This window comes from Melanotaenia boesemani, chromosome 2 (genome assembly GCF_017639745.1).
Source record: "Melanotaenia boesemani isolate fMelBoe1 chromosome 2, fMelBoe1.pri, whole genome shotgun sequence".
Taxonomy (NCBI): domain Eukaryota; kingdom Metazoa; phylum Chordata; class Actinopteri; order Atheriniformes; family Melanotaeniidae; genus Melanotaenia; species Melanotaenia boesemani.
The window spans coordinates 31,828,040-31,847,901 of record NC_055683.1 but is presented as its reverse complement, the minus strand read 5'-3'; the positions used below and the strand labels follow the sequence as shown (position 1 = coordinate 31,847,901).

The 19,862-nt window shown below is 39.5% G+C and overlaps 1 protein-coding gene across 2 annotated transcripts; it reads right to left on the bottom strand.

Annotated features, from left to right (window-relative positions):
* Nucleotides 1-1,148: 1,148 nt before the first annotated feature.
* On the bottom strand, nucleotides 1,149-19,503 carry znf652 (zinc finger protein 652). 2 transcript variants are annotated; one of them, XM_041999407.1, is made up of 7 exons: nucleotides 19,224-19,503; nucleotides 19,096-19,149; nucleotides 13,942-15,399; nucleotides 11,524-11,671; nucleotides 10,954-11,069; nucleotides 5,915-6,059; nucleotides 1,149-4,121 (listed from the first exon to the last, which is right to left on the bottom strand). In XM_041999407.1, the coding sequence occupies exons 3-7, from the start codon at nucleotides 14,965-14,967 to the stop codon at nucleotides 3,496-3,498; spliced, it is 2,061 nt and encodes a 686-aa protein (XP_041855341.1). In that variant the 5' UTR covers nucleotides 14,968-15,399; nucleotides 19,096-19,149; nucleotides 19,224-19,503; the 3' UTR covers nucleotides 1,149-3,495. The 2 variants fall into 2 exon arrangements, with proteins under 2 accessions (XP_041855341.1, XP_041855332.1); XM_041999398.1 differs by lacking the exon at nucleotides 19,096-19,149.
* Between the last annotated feature and the right edge of the window lie 359 nt (nucleotides 19,504-19,862).

The following is a 19,862-nucleotide window of genomic DNA, read 5'->3' as shown; positions in this document are numbered from 1 at the left end:
ATGTACAGACGGTGTGTTATTATCTCCTCTGCTCATGAAGTGAGCCTTGGTACCTGACCACCCACTCACCAACAGTGAGTCACACACACTTTCACCATTCACATTGCTCTACTTTGCTATCTTATAAGATATTCAACTAGTTAGTGCATCACTTCAAGGCACATATGGTGATGGAGAGCATTTAGGGAAAATCAGGGCCTAAAACTTCCCTCATTAAAGCTTTGAAAAGCAAAGACATCAGAACTGTCTGGGTCATGTAGTCAGTGGACAAACTTAAATATTAATATTTTCCCTGTAAATAAAGAAGAAAAAAAGAAAAACACTCAAAAGCAATCATCATGGCTACTTGTTTTTACTTCTCAAAGTTAGCAGTCAGTTAAATGTACATTATCAAAAAAAGGCCCAACTTTTTTTCCACATCTCAATCTCCAGATAACATACAAAAAAAGACAAACCAGGACATTATAAAGCTGCACATTTTGTACCAGATACAATAATAAAATACGCAATGCTACATTAAGTGGTTAAAAATACAAAGGGGAAAGTATATTGATTTGTTTTAAAACATCTTTAAAGAATATACAATGTTATTCCTTTAACTACTCAAGGATTTTAGTAGAAAGTGCATTCTATATAACAAAGAAAGGAGGAGGAGAATCATAATGCAAACAGACACAAGAGGACATGACCCAAAAAAAAAGCAAAAACAAACAAAAAAGAAACATTTAAACATATATATATATAAAAAAAGAAAAGAAAAAAAAAAGGAAAAGAGTATATTTCAGACATTGCATGGAGGGGTTAGTGTAAAGTTGCCAAAGCAGGAGGAACATATCCATATTGAAGCAAATGTGTATCTGAATGGAGCAAAAGTAAGCAGGTAAAAATTGAAGCACACGTTTAAAAAGAAATGTCCTCTGTTTGCTATGGTCCCTTTCACACTTTCCACCTCCACCTGGGATTCTCCTCCTTTCCTTGCCTAAAAAAACATCCACTCAATCAACCCCCCCCCCCCCCCGCCAGCAACAACTGCACTCTGTTCCACAATACATTGTCAGCTCCACCTTCCCTGCGCCTAGCCCACGCAGCAGTAAAGTGCAGAGAATACACACAAATGAAAAGGTTTTTTTTCTTACAAAAAAAAAAAAAAAAAAAAAAAAAAAAAAAAGATCCATACTGCAAAATGCTGAATCACAGCAGTGAACCCAGAGGGGTCTGGATGAAAAGCAAATATTGCAGCAGTATTAAGACCTACAGAAATGGCAGGATAATCGCAGGTCTCAAATCCCCCCCCCAAAAGGGACTAAACTACTGAGCTTGAACCACTTCAGACTGATTTCCATCAAAATGGCAGAAAGAAGGTCATATTAATCTACTGCTGTTTCTCATCTCAGGCATTCCCCAAATACATGTTATTGGGGCACACTGTAAAAAGCAGCTTTTGGTACAATAGCACTGGGGGACAACCAGACTGGTCAAGAATAATGCATGCACACTTTTGCATTTGCCCACCCACACACATACAACTCTGTATCCCCCTAAACACCATTACTGTGAACAAACAAACTAGCCAGCCACTTCCGCTCTTTTTTTTTTTTTTTTTTTAAACAAAACCCCACTCACACCATCGGCTTTTATATTAATAAATTTAATTTTTGCGCAGATTTGACCACTTGATGCCCTATCTATAAAATAACTCCAATTATTAGAAGTTGGATGACCACTGCCTCTTATCCTGACATTTCCTATCATGTGCTAACAACAGTATATCGACATGAAAGAGCCATTCATTAGCTTAAAACTGCGCAGGTTATCAGAAAACAACAACAAAAAAAAAAACATACAAATGGCTTATGGGCCATCATTCTGCTTAGGCAACATTCAACAGTTTTAGACATGCGCTTGCTTGTGTGGATCAATGTCAGTACACAAAGTCAAAAACAAACCTCTACGTTACAACACCCCACACCAAACTGTGGAATATATGCATAACTTCTGTTAAGAGCTTGAATGAGAAAAGGTCCCAGTTGTGTATATACTGTGTGTGTTAAATGATCTTTAACAATGGTAACCCGTATCATTTCAACAGCAGCGAAGGAGGTGGGGTAAATCCTGACGGGGCCACGTTTCTGGCCCCTCACAGTGGCAGTATTTGAGTCATCCATTACCTAAAAGCAACTGTTGACCAACAGTACTGAAAGCTGAGGTGGCACAGATCACGCAGTATGTAAATCTGCAACCGTGTGGTCTTCTTACTTGTGTGTGTGTGCTTGAATAAGTGTGAGGGTGTGTGTGTGTGCGTGCCTTGGGCATATCCTGCTTTTACTAGTTATCTTGACTGCAGAATATCTGGTCAAACTGCATTTCTTTTGTAATAAAAACCAGAAAGACATGTTTTGTATGACATCTGAAAAATTAAATGCAAGAGCAAAATTAAGATATTGTGTGTACTGGAATGAAAAGCACCATTTTACCATGATACAAATCTCAGACTTTGTCTAGATTCAACTGAACATTTACAAAAAAAATTTTTCCTTTACAAAAAAAACCCCCTTCCCTCAACTTCTCTCTGTAACCTATGGCACTACATCTTGCACTACTGCTGCTGCCTGCCTGACAGAAAGCCTCAGTCTTGTCTATAGACAAAGAAAGGCTCAGGTAGAACCGGTTACAACATTCATTAAACATTTTTGTGAGTTACAAAATGTCTTGAGTTCAGCTAGTAGGACAGGTGGCGTATTGCTGTGGGAAGGACCTGCACAGGAGTTCAAGTCCTGACCAATGTGCAACATTAAGTCAGCTAGTCAAAAAAAGAGGAAAGTTCAATGAGTTTTATCTTTGATATTTCATAGTCCAGGTACTACATATATGTTGACTTCCATCAGCAGCTTTATGAAAATGAGATAGTTTACACCCATCAATGTACAAAGAGAACTCATACTAAATCATTTTCTTTAGGAGAAAATGTTGAATACATGTTAAATCTGTCAGTTGACCAGGGTTTAAAGTGGGTGGGTGGGGGATCTAATTTAAAAGCGTGCCCAACTGTGCATTAGTCTCAATCTTTCACACATAAACAGATGTGTTTGTTGTAGCTTGAACTGCTATCTGCTTGACAAGAACAAGGCATGTCTACACACACAGTCTGTGTATATAAGTCAACATCACAACAGATGTTGTGATGTTGACTTTAAATCAATACTACAGTTTACTGAGGCTGCAGCTGCAACTGTAAGCACAGTATTCATGTGCTGGGCTCTGAGAACTTTTATTTAAAAAAAAAAAAAAAAACACGTCCCACTTCTGTGCTTAAAAGCCTCCTGTGTAGACCCGAACTGGAATACTGGTGCTGCTGCTCTGCCAACGCACTGCTCATGCATTGCCTTCCCTGTAGACATGACTTTAGGGGCCTTGCAATTCACAAACTGAGGCAGGACTGTGAAAAGATGAGAACCGAGGCGAAGCTTGGTGCTGCCTGCAGACCTGGAGCATAGTTCAGTGGTGCTGAGGGGCTCCGGGGCCTTTGTCATGTGGGGCAATGTGATGCAGGTAGCTGTTATCCTCATGCCCACAGTGGTTTAGAGGCTCACTCTTGAAAAGAGCCGGTGGAGGTGGAAGGTGGGAGACTGGGGGCACAGCCAGGTGATGGTGGGGATGAGGTGAGGCTTGTTGAGGTGTGTTTGGGAGGTGCTGCTGAGTTGTCTGGGGGTGGGAATGATGGTGAGATGGCGGCGAGTGAAGCTGCACATGGGAAAACGTATGTCCAACGGGGCTCTGCAGAGGAATGGATCCTCCTGTTGGGTTGAGGCCCAGAGATGCTGAGGTGGTGGGCGGGGTGGAGGCTGAGGGGCCAGGACCAGAGGTGGAGGAAGAGGAGGATGAGAAGGTATTGGCAAAAATGCGGACAGGCACAGGGGGTCCACTAGTCTGCAGGACGACAGGGCTGGTGACCCGGAAACACTTCTCTTTGTGTGCTTTAAGCATGTTGGAGAAGCGGAAGCGCTGACCGCACACCTCGCAGGGATACGGCTTCTCGCCTGTGTGAGTGCGACGATGGCGCTTCATGTTGGGCCGGCTGGTAAAGCTCTTCCCACAGATCTCACAAATGAAAGGCTTCTCTCCTGCACAGTCATGAAATAGGAGACCAAAGTAAGACAAAGACTCCATCAATCAAAAGAAATACAGAAAGACAGTAATTTGATGCATTTACATCAAATGTGATGGTTACAAACTTTTGAACAATCAACTGAGTAAAGCTCTTCACGCAAACTTCGTCTTCCCAGTTCAGTTTTAAAAATGCAAATAAAATGCCATCTTGAATTGAGGGTCTTTGCTATCAACCCACCCACTCTGCAGGAAGCTATTACAATTCACACTTCGAGGAGTGGAAATGTGAAAGTGAACAGCAGCTCCGTTGGAATGCTGCTCTCATTAACCTCCCTCCATGGAGCCACTGAATGTGCCTGCTACCACCCACACAGCCATCTATTAACAGTCTGCTGAAGGGCTCTCTAAATGCCTGATTCTGGCATGTTATGTGTGAAGCTCCTCCACCACAAATTGAATATCAAAAGGTGACAGCTAATGTGCTAGTCTTCTGTAAGCGTTACATTCACTCATAAGAATTAACTAAAAAAGCCATGCTCGGTGAACCAAGCGTTGCTTGTTTAACATTTGTGCTTGGCATTACAGAGCATGGCAGGGTGTGTCTCCTCCTGGATGGGGCTAAATTGGTCGGTAGCTGCAAGGAGACGAGAAGTTAGGATAATTACACATCGCAAATATAACTGAGGGCCAGCTGAGTGTGGTGTGTCCACCCACGACAGGCACTGCTCAGAAAAACAGTGACAGATATGCAGGCACTGCTGTTCAGCTTGCTCTTAGAAATAGCAGTGCACCGTGGACAGAAACCCAGAGGGATGTAAAACTGCATGAGTCTGGGTAGTAATTACAAGCCGCAATATATGCAACGGCTTTTCTTTGATCTGGTACATCCCTCTCATTGCAAAAAGTAGGCAACACCCCATGTATTTCCTTTTATAGGTGATGTGTGGTGCCTGGCTGGCTGAGTGTCCAACAAGATTGTCATTTGGGAAGAATATTCTTTCCTTTAAATACCTTAAATCTAAGTAATCCCCCCCAAAAATATATATATTTTTTTAATAAACTGAAGAAAGTGAGATACTCCCCAACATTCAATGAGTCAAGAGTCATGTTAAATTCCAATTCAAGTGACTGAAGGGCTGTAAATAAAACTGAGTGATGGGAAATTGAAAGGACATATTTAGCATGAAACGCTGTTGCAGTTGAGCCAATTTATTCTCTATAAGTAACCATATTTAAAGCCGGAGGAGAAACATGATGATTTTGAAAGGGGGGGATGAAAAAATGACAGGTGTGACATCCTTTTTTTTTTTTTTTTTTAGCACAGCCAGGATTTAGTGTGTTCTTGTTTTTTCTGTTTTAGTTGGATGCATCCTTTTTAATGTGAATATTACAAGACATTCAAATTCCAGGACTTTTTTTCCCCTTTAATTATAATGATACTACCAACAAATTTTACACAAATGCATCATAGGCTTCTGGCTTCTGCCTGATCAGTTTGTGACTTCATTTACTAAAGATTTTATCCAGTTTATTCCTAATTTATTGAAGCTACTTTGTCAGAATGCAATTAACTTACAACCTGGTGACAAATTTAAACTCTTTCCCATGTTGATTCAGTCCCTTATTTCCTAAAAACCCCTAAGATACATGGAAATGCTTCTGCAGCCAAAATAATTTTCAAAATTAGAAATGTTTTCTGGCAGCTTGGGTTCATACAGAAACGTCTGAGGTTAAAGTACTGCAACAGCAGACCCAAAAGACACTGGGTCATCTGTCCTGTGCTTTGTTTATCCAACTCATTTCTCACCTGTGTGTGTCTTCATGTGCTCATCGAAATACTGCTTCATGTTGAAGTCTTTGCCACACCATTGGCACATGAACTGCTTGTGTCCGATGTGAATGCTCATATGGGAGCGAAGCTGGTACTTGTACTGGAACCGTTCATCGCAGTTCTACAGCAGAGACAACAGAAGCTTTTAGATGAATACATGCACACAAACAAAATTCTCACTCACACATATATAAAGAAACAAACATATACAGATTTAGACTAATAACGCATGTTCTTTTAGATGAAAATGGTTTAAACAATTTTCACATAAAAAAAGAAAAAAAAAAAAAGGTTAAATAAAATAGTTTGCCGAGCATCATTTATCTCTGCACATGCAGAACTTCCTGCACAAACATGAAAAGACCCCCCACACCCCACTACTTCCGCTCTGACTGGCCAGCTGCAGTGGTCTGACAAACCACCCACCATTTCACATCAGCTCCTCTCTGATTTGAAAAAAAATAAAAAGAGTAATAATTGTATAAAGTAAACCATTATAAATAAGGCTAAGTAGTAGCAAACATACATCTGCTTGTCAGAATTGTATAATTTTTGTACCCCCATCATTTTAAAATTTTGTTTACCAAAAAATTACAGAAATAATCTGAGGATTAATTGATAAAACAAATAATCATTGCTTGTAGCTCGAGTTGAGCAGCCACACTGCAAACACTGTATGTTTGCATTATGAGGCTTTCTTGGTTGGGTAATTTCCTGAGGTGAGGTATTTATAATGTCAGTGGCACCACCTGACTAAACAAATGTCTGTATTCATATGAAAGTTTCCATATAATCCCTCAAACCAAGGCCACAGAAGACAATAGCCTATACATTACATCCACTTAATAAGCATGTAATGACATCTAACAGTAAAGGGTAACTTTAAACATCTAATTAGAGCAACTCCACCCAAACAAATGATCTGTGTGGCGTGCATTGCAATATAAGGCCTGAGGAATGGAGGTTAGCACCCTTTCTGTCAACTTTCTTTGAATTAACAAGTAGAAATGCTAGAGATCATCCACTGTATCCAACCTTGTAGTAGGGCTTGTTTTAAATCAAAATAGCAATTTAAGACGTTGTAATTAGTAAATCGCAAAGAGTACAGTTATTTACATGTAACATGGCACCTGATCAAGTTTCCAACCTGCGGCATGGACGGTTTTACAAATCCAGTCACTTCAGATATACAGTCAATTCTGTCCTCTTTTTGAGAGTTAAGAGAGCCCAGAAAAATTTTCCCAGGGAGAGGGTTCAACACCTTAATAAGACAAGGTGAAGACGATGTAGGCTACAACCCCTGGCAAAAAGTATGGAATCACCAGTCTTGGAAGAGCGCTCATGCAGTTGTTTTGTTGTGTAGAACAAAATCAGATCACAAACATGACACAAAACTCTAGTCATTCCAAATGGCAACTTTTTGGCTTTAAGAAACAATAAAAGAAACAACGAAAAAACATTATGGTAGTCAGAAAAGGTTACTTTTACTGACCAAGCACAGGAAAAAAATATGGAATCACTCAATTCTGAGGAAAAAAAAAATGGAATCAGTCTATTTTCACAACCAAAAACAAAATTCTAACACCATTAATACTTAGTTGCACCACCTCTGGCTTTGATAACAGCTTTCAGTCTTTGAGGCATGGATTTGACGAGTGACGAACAGTATTCATCATCAATTTGGCTCCAACTCTCTTTGATTGCTGCTGCCAGATCAGCTTTGCAGGTTGAAGCCTTGGTATGGACCATTTTTTTCAATTTCCACCACAGATTCTCAATTGGATTGAGATCCGGACTATTTGCAGGCCATGACATTGACTTTATGCGTCTTTCTTTAAGGAATGCCTTCACAGTTTTTGCTCTATGGCAAGATGCATTGTCATCCTGGAAAATGATATCATCATCCCCAAACATCTTTTCAATTGATGAGATAAGAAAACTGTCCAAAATGTCAGTGTAAACATGTGCATTTATTGAAGAAGTGACAACGGTCATTTCCCCGGTGCCTTTACCTGACATGCAGCCCCATATCATCAAGGACTGTGGAAATTTTAATGTTTTCTTCAAGATTTTCTTGAAGATAACCTTTATCCAGTCCTCCACAGTCTTGTTCTTTTCTGTTTAGGTGTCAATGATGGTTTTCGTTTTGCTTTCCTGTATGAAAATCCCATTTCCTTTAGGCGATTCCTCACAGTGCGGTCACATAGATTGACTCCAATTTCCTCCCATTTGTTTTTCATTTGTTTTGTTGTGCATTTTCTGTTTTTAAGACATATTTCCTCAAGTTTTCTGTCTTGACGCTTGGATGTCTTCCTTGGTCTACCAGTGCGCTTAGCTTGAACAACCTTCCCATGTTCCTTGTACTTGGTCCATATCTTAGACACAGCTGACTGTGAACAGCCCACATCTTTGGCAACATTGCGTGTAGATTTACCTTCTTCAAGAAGTTTTATTATCCTGTTTTGTTTCAAGCGACATCTCCTGTGTGGGAGCCATGATTCATGCCAGTCCCCTTGATGAAACAGGTCTCCAAGGTGTGGTCACAGGTGTGGTTTTAACTGTAGACTAACAAGCAGATCTAATCTGAAGCATGTGCTCATTTAGGGAAAGGAAATTGACTGGGTGAGCCCCTCCCCCCACCCCAAAAACAGACTGATTCCATATTTTTTTCCTCAGAATTGAGTGATTCCATATTTTTTCCCTGTGCTTGGTCAGTAAAAGTAACCTTTTCTGACTACCACAATGTTTTTTCGTCATTTCTTTTATTGTTTCTTAAAGCCAGAAAGTTGCCATTTGGAATGACTAGAGTTTTGTGTCATGTTTGTCTTCTGATTTTGTTCTACACAACAAAACAACTGCATGAGTGCTCTTCCAAGACTGGGGATTCCATACTTTTTGCCAGGGGTTGTACATGTTTGAATGAATCACCGTGACAGCTACACTCAGCTGTGAAGTCTTCAAACTTTATCACAGAGTAATTTTTCATAAACGACTGAAACAAAAAACACGGAGCACAGAAAACAGTCCAACTTCTGAGCAGTTCATATTTTGATGTCGTGCTAATTCTCCATCTCACATAGAAAATGTGTTTCTGCGTGATCGCTGGCTGAACAGATGCTGGAATTTAATAAATTAAATTGAAAAACTGATTGGAAAAAAAACCACAATTAGATTTTTTTTTCTCATATGGGTCAGGTCTACCTTGTAGCAGAAATAAAGTTGTGAGTGTTGAACACTGTTTTATTAAACTCTTTTCAGGTGTAAACATACAGTAATGCTTTAATCAGTCTGTTAACACAACTGCTCTGGTCACTAACCTTAAATATTTTTACTCATCCTACCTTGGAGAAACCCATTCACAAGCTCCTTCAAACATGAACTTCAGTCCATAAATCAAGTGGAGACTGAATATGATGGCATCGTGTTTTAATAGCTGTTCAGAGGCATTCAACAGACTGTTTAGATTAAAAAAAAAACATTATCCAACAGTTTTGCCCTGTGGTTTTAAGTATAAATAGCTGCAGCACCCCATTTTTTTTTTTTTTTACATTTTTCGAATTTTGCTCAGTTTTATAAGGGAAAAGAATGACAGCAAAGTGCTTGAACTCCAGTTGAAGCATCTGTTCTTTCTCTGACCACATACATTTTTTAACCATTCCCATCTGCCACTATTTTATTTGGATCAATGTTAGCTGCATATGACTTATGACAAAACCGTGTTATGAAAAAACACGTCATTTTAGAAGCATGTAAAGTTTAGTATGGTGCTGTGCCTTCATATCTGTCATACAGCAGTGACTTTATGGAGCATGGAAGCAATTCTGTACCTTATTTTAAATTAAAGTGGATTAACAGAAATACTTTTTCATTTTCAGAATATAGCTGCATTTTTTTTACTCATAAATAAAACGAATACTAAATAATACAAACTGCATTTTCATTTTCTTCTCCAAGACTGCTCATTTTGTAACTTAATTAAAATGATAAAGAAAAAGGGCATTCAAAATTTTCCAAACATGCCCCAGCAAATAGGCACCAAAAATCAATTTGAAATGTCAAATTTGAAAATTAAAATGCATTAGCAGAAAGGCTTTTTCATTTCAAGGTCATAGGTGCATTATTTGACTCAAAAATAAAAATCAATAATAGATCATCCAAACTGCATTTTATTTTCAACTTCAAAACTGCTTTTTTATGACACAACTAAAAAGAAAACGTAAAGGACATTGCTTTTTCGTTTTCATGCCTGCCCCGCAAAACATGTTGCAAAATTCAATTTGAATTTGCAATCCCAGGCGGCACAGGACAGTGACGTCAGTGGCCGCTCTTCTTCTTCTTCTTCTTCTTCTTGGAACGGGAGAAAATGGCTTCACTTCCGTCACTTTGCAGTTCGAACATTTCCTCGACACATTTTAACGTAATACAGCGTACAACTTTAGGTCGACATAATTTAAGACCTACCGTATAAAATTTAAGGACAAAACTGATGAATTTTAGGACATTTTAAGGCATTAAATGCATATTTGCAAATTCAAGACTTTTTAAGACCTCGTGGGAACCCCGAATAAAGTGATATTTTCCAGTTTCTTTCAACCACAACCACCTCGTTTTACACAACAATTCTGCATCTGGTATGCCAACATTCTTATCATGACACATAATCATCAACTTTGACCTAAACTCTTATAATTTATGTACTGTTCAATCATGCTTGAATGGCAAATATTAGTGTGTAACCTAGCTTTTCTGCAATTCTGTATACAGTGAGGAGCATAAAAAGAAAAGTGGCCAATGTCAAAATGCCATCACATTAACAGATTGATGAATCCACTCAAGTTCTGTATCTCACATGGGAAAAGTAAGCGATCACATTCTTTAGCTATATGGGCTTAAATAAACAATACCTCTTGTCACTCTTTTGATGCTTATTAAATATCCCAAACAGACTTCACTACATCCCAACCTAACATAGGATGGCAAGTTAGAATAGCAGCACCACAAAGGGCATGTCTTACCTCACAACGGAAGGGTTTCTCCCCAGAGTGCTGGAGTGAGTGAACTTTTAAAGACATGCTGCGTTTAAAAGACTTCCCACATGTCTCGCAGGTGAATGGCATGTCCTTCGTATGAGCTGAAATTGGGGGAAGAGAGTGATAAAAGAAAAACAAAGCAACAGTTGATGAGACGGCTTTAAGATTTCAGCACAGACAGATGCAGCCCTACTACTATAGATTTAAAATTTTCCATACAGTGTTAATGTCTTTTCATGTGCAGTGGATGCATCAATAAAAGTTTTAGCATGCCAAAGCTTCCTGAATTGAGATCAAACTGAATCCTGACGTCCATAAATATTCTCACCATTAACCCTGGCTATGTTCCTTTATAAGTCACATCCCATCAATTTAATTTTCCAATGGAAAATGTCATGTAAATACCTTTAAAATAAACATGTAAAAATGTAAAATATTAATTATCTTCATTTCCATGTTATGGTTTAACTGCATGGACTTGGAAGCGTGTGGTGACTCCTGCTGAAGATATTAAAGTGAGGAAAGTTGACAGAAACTATGAGAGGCCCAACTTACCAACCATGTGCTTACGGACATGAGCCATTGTGTAGAACTTCTTCTCACAGATTTCACAAGAGAACTTTTTCTCTGCATAGCCGTGCACAATCTTAATGTGCTCATGTAGTGACCACAGCTTTTTAAAGGACTTGTTGCAGGAGACACACTAAGGAAAAAAACAAAGACAAAAATATTAAGTATAAACAAATCATTACTCTCATTAGCCACAATCTTTTCATTATACAACAGCTCCCTCTGCTGGGGAAAAAGAATCAACAAGAATTTAATTAGGCTTTTTCCTCTGGATCTTTTGGGAAAATCAAACATCTTAGAGTTCATTGGGGAAAAAAATAAAAAAAAAATAATTTGAATTACAAAATGTTAAATTTCCGCATTTACATTTTTATTCTTTAAACTATTAACCAACAGTAGATATGACAATTGCTCAGCCCTTGCCATGCTTTATTTTGAATGACAGTGAATATGGTTGGGTACTGACTAGAAGACTTAATTTTACAGTATAGTTTAGATTAATTGAACTTTAAAGACTAACCATCGATCAGTTTACTTGACAAAAATATACAGTTCTTAAATGGATGACAGTTTCAACCGTGACTTTGTGGTTATAGTACACCCTGAAGTTATTTTCAAGTCTTGTTTTGGAGCCTTAAATTTATTCTTAGTGTAGTTACTTTGATGACAAAAAAATGCAGCTCTGTGATGGCAGCTATCTTGCACACCGCAGGGCTTACTGCAAAGAAGCATTGCCACAAAAATCATTCTGCCACTAATATGCAAAAAATGGCACCAATGCAGTTTAAAGGATGGCCAAAACGCTTTACTTTAGTCTCATCAGATCAAAGACACTTCACTCAGTTTGTTTCAGAAGTTCCCACATGCTTTTTTGCAATGCGGGCCAAGACATCATGTGAGTCTCCCTTTTCCACTTCCATAAAACTACTGTGGAACCAGATGAATGCACATCTTCTCATGTCATGCTTGAACCCTTAGCTCCCTCAAAGCTGCTACTGGTCTGAGGGTTGGCTTGCAAATGCTTTTCTAACAAAGTTAGTTAATATGCAAGACAGATTAACATCCTGGTTATTTTATAAGCCTTTTCTTTTTAAACAAACCGTCTAGACTGTATACTTTTTGTTTGGTTTATCAATAACACAGAGCTTTGAGCCCCAACCCTTATCTAAACAGAAGGGCACTGCTGAGACCAGAGGACAGAAAAATACATCTTAAAATAAAAATCCATTTCCTTAGAGTGGTGCCCGCTAGAAATAAACTATGACTTAAGTTTTATTCTTAAATCCTTTTTTCCCCCTTCTTTTTTAGATGCTGAACTTTGTAAGAGTGAACTTGTTTCTTAACAACCAGAAATAGTTTCAGATGATTGAAGCAACCATTCAAAGGACGTTTCTTCACAGTAAGGACACAAACAAAACAGAGCTAAGCTAGCTATTCAAAACAGCTGTACAGGCCCTCGGGAATTAAATTGCTGAATAACCTTTCAGGGTTGGAGAACAAAAAAAACAGCAATAACTAAATATTAGCAAAAACAGCAGGTGACTTCCTCCATGGTAGCAGATTAACTTGCTATATTTTACTTTATCTCACAATAACAATTTTGTTCTCACTATGTAATAAAGCAAATGCCAAATTAAATGCAAGAGCAGAATTTTTCAAATGGTTACTGATCTCAGTAGCTATAAAAACATCCAGTTCAACAAGTTAATCCATCAGTTAGCTACGCCTATAAATAAATTATAATGCACCTTTTAATCTCATCTAGGATCTTTAAAGTCGTTTCCAGTATGTTTTTTCTCTTTACATGCACCATGGCTGCAAAATATATTGAAAATGCATCTTTAGACATGACACAATTGTATTAATGAAGGCAGAATTCCACTCAGAAGTTCTGCATGTGTATGTTTGTGAGTTGTAAAACATATACAAAAGCAGAAGGGGAATGTTGCCCTTGTTAATGCACCTCATATTAGTACCATACATTTAAATACAGTATCAGTCAAAAGTTTGGGTACACTTTCCCCTTAAATATAATGGGAAAGTGTGCCCAAACTTTTAACAGGGACTGTATTTATATATAAATTCATTTTAAGTAAAGTGTAATATTTAATGTTAGTGCCATATTCAACAATGACATTATATATTGCATGTTTTTCTAAGATGCAGCATTCCAACCCCATCCACAATCACACAGTGATGAACATATCAGAAACAACTGTGGGTGTTCACCATCTTCCCTTTCAACCCATATAGGCGCAGACTATCAAACCCTCAGTCTTCCTGTCACAAGGCAACTAGCGTAAACCTTAGTGACAGCAGCAGAGCATGCACTACATAGTTATTATGCACCCTGGGACACTCATTTATTCAGAATATCATTTATATGTGAGAGGTCTGCATTACCTGGATGTTCTTCTCACAGTCAGTCTGCTGATGCAGCGCCAGCTCGCTCTCCAAGACGAACTTCTTGCCACACTTGTCACAGATCTGCATCCGCCTGTGTGTGACATTCATGTGCTTCTCCAGGTACCAGCGCGTGTTGAACACTCTTGGACACTTTTCACACGCCAGCATCTCCTTCTCCTCTACCTCCGTTTTCCCAGTTGAAGTCGCGGTACCGGCAGAGGAGGGAGCCGACCTGGCTGACCTGCGCTTGCTCTTTGGAGGCTCCATACGCTTCCTCCGTCCTCTGGTGGTCATTCCAGCAGCAGCAGCACTCAGAGCTGTTCTGAGGCTTTTCCTCTGCGGCTGGCTGGGAGCTGATGTGCTGCTCGCACCTCGACGGGCTCTTTTTGATCGCGTTCTTTGACTCTCGATCTCTTCTTCCCCATCATCTTCATCCTCTTCCTCATCAAGGCTGTCTTCGTCCTCATCATCCTCTTCTTCTTCTTCCTCCTCCTCTTCTTCTTCCTCCTCATCACTTCCAGCTCTCTCTGAGTCATCTGCTATTCCACCGGTTTTGTTGTCCCCCTTGGATACATGAAGCGTCTGGTTGTTCAGGTTAACCTCCACAATGATCTGCTCACGCTTGAAGCCCTCTTCGCAGTCTTCCCCTTCCTCCTCCTCATCTTCATCCTCAGTTTCATCAGAGGACCCCTCATTGCCAGCTTGGGACCCTTGTGTCCCAACTTCCTGTCCAGCTCCTCCCTCTCTGAAGTACTGCTGATGCTGCTGTGTAACATGTTGAGAGGGCAGCTGACCAATGTTCTGATCTCCGATGGCTGCCTTCGCTGCCATTTTATTGTCCACCAACACAGAGTAAGGCTTTCCTCCACCTTCCCTTTTAAAAACCTTTCCTTGAAGTTCCAGCTCTGGGTTAGCAGAGTGAAAATAAGATTGAGTCACTGAAGCCCTTCTTCCCTCCTCCTGTGACATTCCGCCAAGGCCGGGGATGGAGACCTCCTCCTTGAGGCTCTGGCAGGATTTCATGAAGAAGGTATGGAGGGATGGGAGCAAAAAAATATTTAGAAAAGTAACTTCTATGATGCCAAGGAAGACTAGCCTAGTCTACAAGGAGGGACAGGGGATATCACACCAATCCCCCACCCTCCTTCTTCTGAAGAGACAGGAAGGAGGGGATGAGGTGAGAAAAAGTCAACCTGATTCAAAGAGTGCATCCATGCCGTCCAAGACAGGAAATGCAATTGGAAAGACATAAAAACTGGACTAAAGTTAGCTCCATACAGTAAAAAAAAAAAAAAAAAAAATCAACCTAAAATCTCAGTTGTTGTGGGCTGCTGCCCTGCAGGTTGCAAAGGGGTCTTCAAACAGCACAGCAACTAAAGATGAGCTCAGCATCAAGCAGAACGCTCCTGGAAGTACTTCTGGGTCTTGCTCGAACAGCCATTTACTATGTGATGCCTGTAATGTGGAAGAGAAAAAATAGAAACAGGGTGGATTAAAGATAAGATTAAAGAAAAGCGTCTTCTGCTCTTTTTTTAGTGTCACTAGAGATTCTGTGACCTGAAACTGCAGCCATGTCGTCAAGTTTTAAACAAGTATCACATTTGGCCGCAAACGTTTCAGTGCTACATGTGGGCGTTGAAACCACAGTTTCACAAATGAATATGAGTGAGTTTAATTGTAACAACTGTGGAGTCTAAATTTCTGTAGACCACAACTGAAACACTTCATTATCAAATATAATACAGTTTCTAGAGTGAAACACCACAACACAGCTCATTAATATTAGTATATACGTTTACCACAAATAAACAACGCATTTTATCCTCAAAGCATTAAAAAGACACATTAAAACTGCATCATTTTAATTATATGAACCTTAAAAATAGATTAATCTCAAAGCTTGTATGCAGCACAAAATCAACCCGACAGCACACAAAGAGATGCAATTGCTTTGCTTCATCTATAATCTGAATACGAAGCCTAAACAATTTACACTTGCCCTTAAAAACTTACCTCAATCACAATTTTGTTCCAGATCTCTCAAAAATAACAGGAGGGACCACTTAGAGAAACGTGAATACTTTTCACGAAACTAAAATCCCAACTGAAACTGCAGAAACATCACTCATTAAACACATGCATGCAACCCCCATTGACTGTTAGAAAACGTAGTGTAACCACAGCTCAGGAGCTTGTATTGCAAATACAACCACAGGAAACTGTATGTCAACTTGTCAGTGGAGCTTATGTACTGCACTTTTTGTGACATTAAGTAGCAACATCATTAAAAAGGACAAGACAAACAGAAAACAGTACAGTCATAAAAACAATAATGTGCAACCAAGCTGAAGTGATAGCAGGTTGACCTCAAACAGCCTTTACATGTTACTAGTCATTCTCAGCATGCATCAAGGTGGCTCTTTGCTTAGAAAACCTAAGCAGTACACAAAAAGCGCATTTCCTTTCTTGGAAACAGCAAACATCCTCTCCAATATATCTTCACAAACATGATAATTTAATTTTAAAAAGAGCATCATGCTGTCTATCAAAAAGACATACGTAGGTCAAGAGAAGCTTTCGTTAACAAAAACCAACCCTCGCTTGATTTTTAAAAAAAGAAATTTTATGTTTAATTTATTATAGTTAACATGTAAGGTTTACAAGAGTGTCAGAAAAGGAAGCAGTTTGCAAAAGAGAAGATTGGCTTCATTATATTGCCTGAAATGCAATTAAAATAAACATTATGAACCAAGATTATTTTTGACAACTGTGTTTTTATAAATCAATAACTTGTGGAGGTACAACTATCAAAATGAATTTTTGTCACCTAAAATAAAAATCCTATCTACTACACAGGGTTATGTCAATGGTTAAACTGCTATCTCATCACTGAAGCTGAATATACTCAAATCTGTACTCTGGTGAAATTGATCCGTTTTAATAAATAACTCCTGTCAAATAAGTATGTAGGACCGAATAATCTAAATGCAATTAAAGTTTTATATCAAATAAATCAGCCAGTTCCACCTTCTTTTGCCAGCAAAAATGAAATGTTTATGCAGACTGTAACCACTCCTGTAAAGACACATGTCTTCCTGTGCATGCCGACTCTGATCCTCTCTTAGAATTGGACAGCAGTTCGGAGAGTATTATGACCACAGGGGGAGGGTGAGTTCAGCACTGACAGAGCAACTCCACTCACATGGTTGTCCTAGACACAAAGCCTAATAGATTATCCTGAGTCTAGATGACAGAGCAATATAAACTGCATGAGAAAAACTATTGCCTGAGCCTGAATTATCATGGAATCATCTGGTTCCACCCATCTTCAGAGGATTTTCAAATTATTTAATTTGCCATTGACAACAACTGTACAGTACAAATAAGTACATTAACTTTGTTTATTTCACTAAATTCTTCCACTTTTATCAGTATCAGTGATGAGTCATTTCTGGGTTTCACTCAGAGTGAAATAATACGGTCCTTTGATGTGGCAAATGTAGAACACTGATCTTTCAATATTGATAGAAATTCAGTCCAGGCAATCAACATGACAGATCTGAGGGTCAAACCTAATGAAGCAATGTTTAAATGTATTTTCCCCCTTCAGACAGCTTTAAAAGATTCATTTAACACCCTGACACATAAAGAAGTGCACTGATGAATGTTTATCTGACAGTCTGTTTCACTAATCCAAAGCACACTAATGCTAATACTTTTGCTCAGCAAAACCTGAACATTTTTTGTTGTTCTTTGATGCAGCAAATGTCTAATTTAAACTTTCCTCAATCTGGTTTTCAGAGACATACTGAGAAACTCATTTCATACAGGGTAAGCCACAAACCCAGTCCTATACCGGATAGATGCTACTGTGGCTTGAGATTAGAATGACACAGGATGGGAGTGTTATATACAAGACTAAAACCAAGATTTTTAAATGTGCACATGGTGACAAGTTCTTGGCTTAGCTGTGACAGTGCAGCAGATGAGACCCTTGTAGTCAAAATGTGTCACGTTTACCTCTTATTAGACAGCAAAGCTACTCAAATCCATGCACCCTCTCAAGTCTAGACCTTAATGAGCTTTCTCTTTTGGAGCTTGTAGAGTACCATGTGAAGGTTCACATTCCTGACTCTGTCCAAACTCATAAGACCTTAACCTGCTCACTGTGTGGTGCACTGCAGGGGTGCTTCATGCCTCTCTAGGTATTTGGCCCTCAAGCCCATAATCGGGTCATAAAGCAATACCTAGCAGGGTTTTTAGTCTAGTGCAAATCATTTGGGGTATAAATGAAAAATGGGAGGGTAATATATCAGCTCTTCTCCTATTTCTTACTCTAGTACTTGCACAGGATGAGACGTTAAAGCCCAAGTCCACTGACAGACTGAAAATATATACTGGTATACTTTTCTTTCTTTTTTTTTTTTTTTAAGGCAAAAACATTAATTGTAATGCCAATAAAAGACAGCCTGTTCTCAACAAGCTTACGATTTTTAGCCAAAATTAACAAACCGAATAATAACTCAGTTTGTTTAATGCAGTAAAAAGGTTTTACTCTTGGAGGGGAAACTGCTGCGTGTATGAAGTATAGAAGGGGTTAAAGCAAAAAGGCAACATTGTACAACGAATAGTAGCAATGTTGTACAGGCCTGGCCAACTTAGGCTACTTAGCTTGCTAGCAATAGTCTTTAGGTAGTAACCTGAATACACATGACAAGCTAACTTGGCTACATTAGCTCAAGACGCACCCATTAGATCTTTCCGCAGAAAAACCACACAGCATTGAACGAGCTATTGCGTCTAAAAGCTCGTATTTGCTCGCATGCATTATCTAAAACAGATAAGAGCGCTTTTACTTTTTAACCACCAAACCGCGCAGATTGTGGCTAGTTAGCTTAAAGCTAGCAGTAACGTCAGATATGTGCCATTAACGTTACACTTTTTTCCGGTGCTGCACAGTAATTGTAATGTATGACAGTTATCGGGTCCACACGAAGCTAAACGAAAATCCGATATCATGGTTTGTTGTCAGACTCTCTCCCCAGGTGTGCGCCGCTGTCCTAACAAAACCCAGGCTGCTGTACTGGCAAACCCACTCAACTCGACACTGTCACAAAGTCAGTGCGAGATAAGCTCACGGTCAATTCTCACCTTAGCTTCGGTCACCGGTTACCGGCGATTCTTGTGTGCTTCTTCCAGCAGCAGCTATGAGTGTCATTCGTGTTAGTGCACCGAATTAGCTAATATAACGGCATTTTGTTGTCGGTTTGTTGGCTTACCTTCGTCGACAGAGCGACCTCCTTCTTGCGTTCGTGCAATCAGAGTTGCACAGATTCTGGGCTGCACGCGCACTTCTCTCGCTCGCCCTCCCTTTACATATGTGGATGTGTATTTAGATAAAGCAATGCCACATCTCTTTGTCTGCAAAATGCGAGATCTTATTTGTTAACGTGCGCTACGAGTTGCGGAGATAGCCTGCGCACCGGCGTCCTCAGCCCCACTACGTGGCCCAGCCAAGCACTGGCGCGTACCACCGTCGTCCCGCGCTCATCACAGGCATTCAGGCCGCTGTCTGGGCAGGCGCGCGGCAGTGTCTGACTGGATTCTTTTCGTCTCCCCTCCAAACCAAACAGAGCACGCGCATACACGTGAAGCTGAAATCCTGGATGGATAAAATATTAAAGAGAAGTCGAAGACCGTTTCATGATCTCATAAGAAAGCCGAAATTAATTTATTCAATTTTCATAATCCGATATAACACAATAATAATGTCCAGCTATAAACTCACGATTTTAGAGATAAAGATTTAACATTGACATTAAACTTCAGTGGGCAGATTAGGGGCTACTGTGCCAGTGCGCAAAGAGGACAAAAGAGCAAGGGACCAAAAGGTAAAGGAAAAGCAAACACAAAAAAGA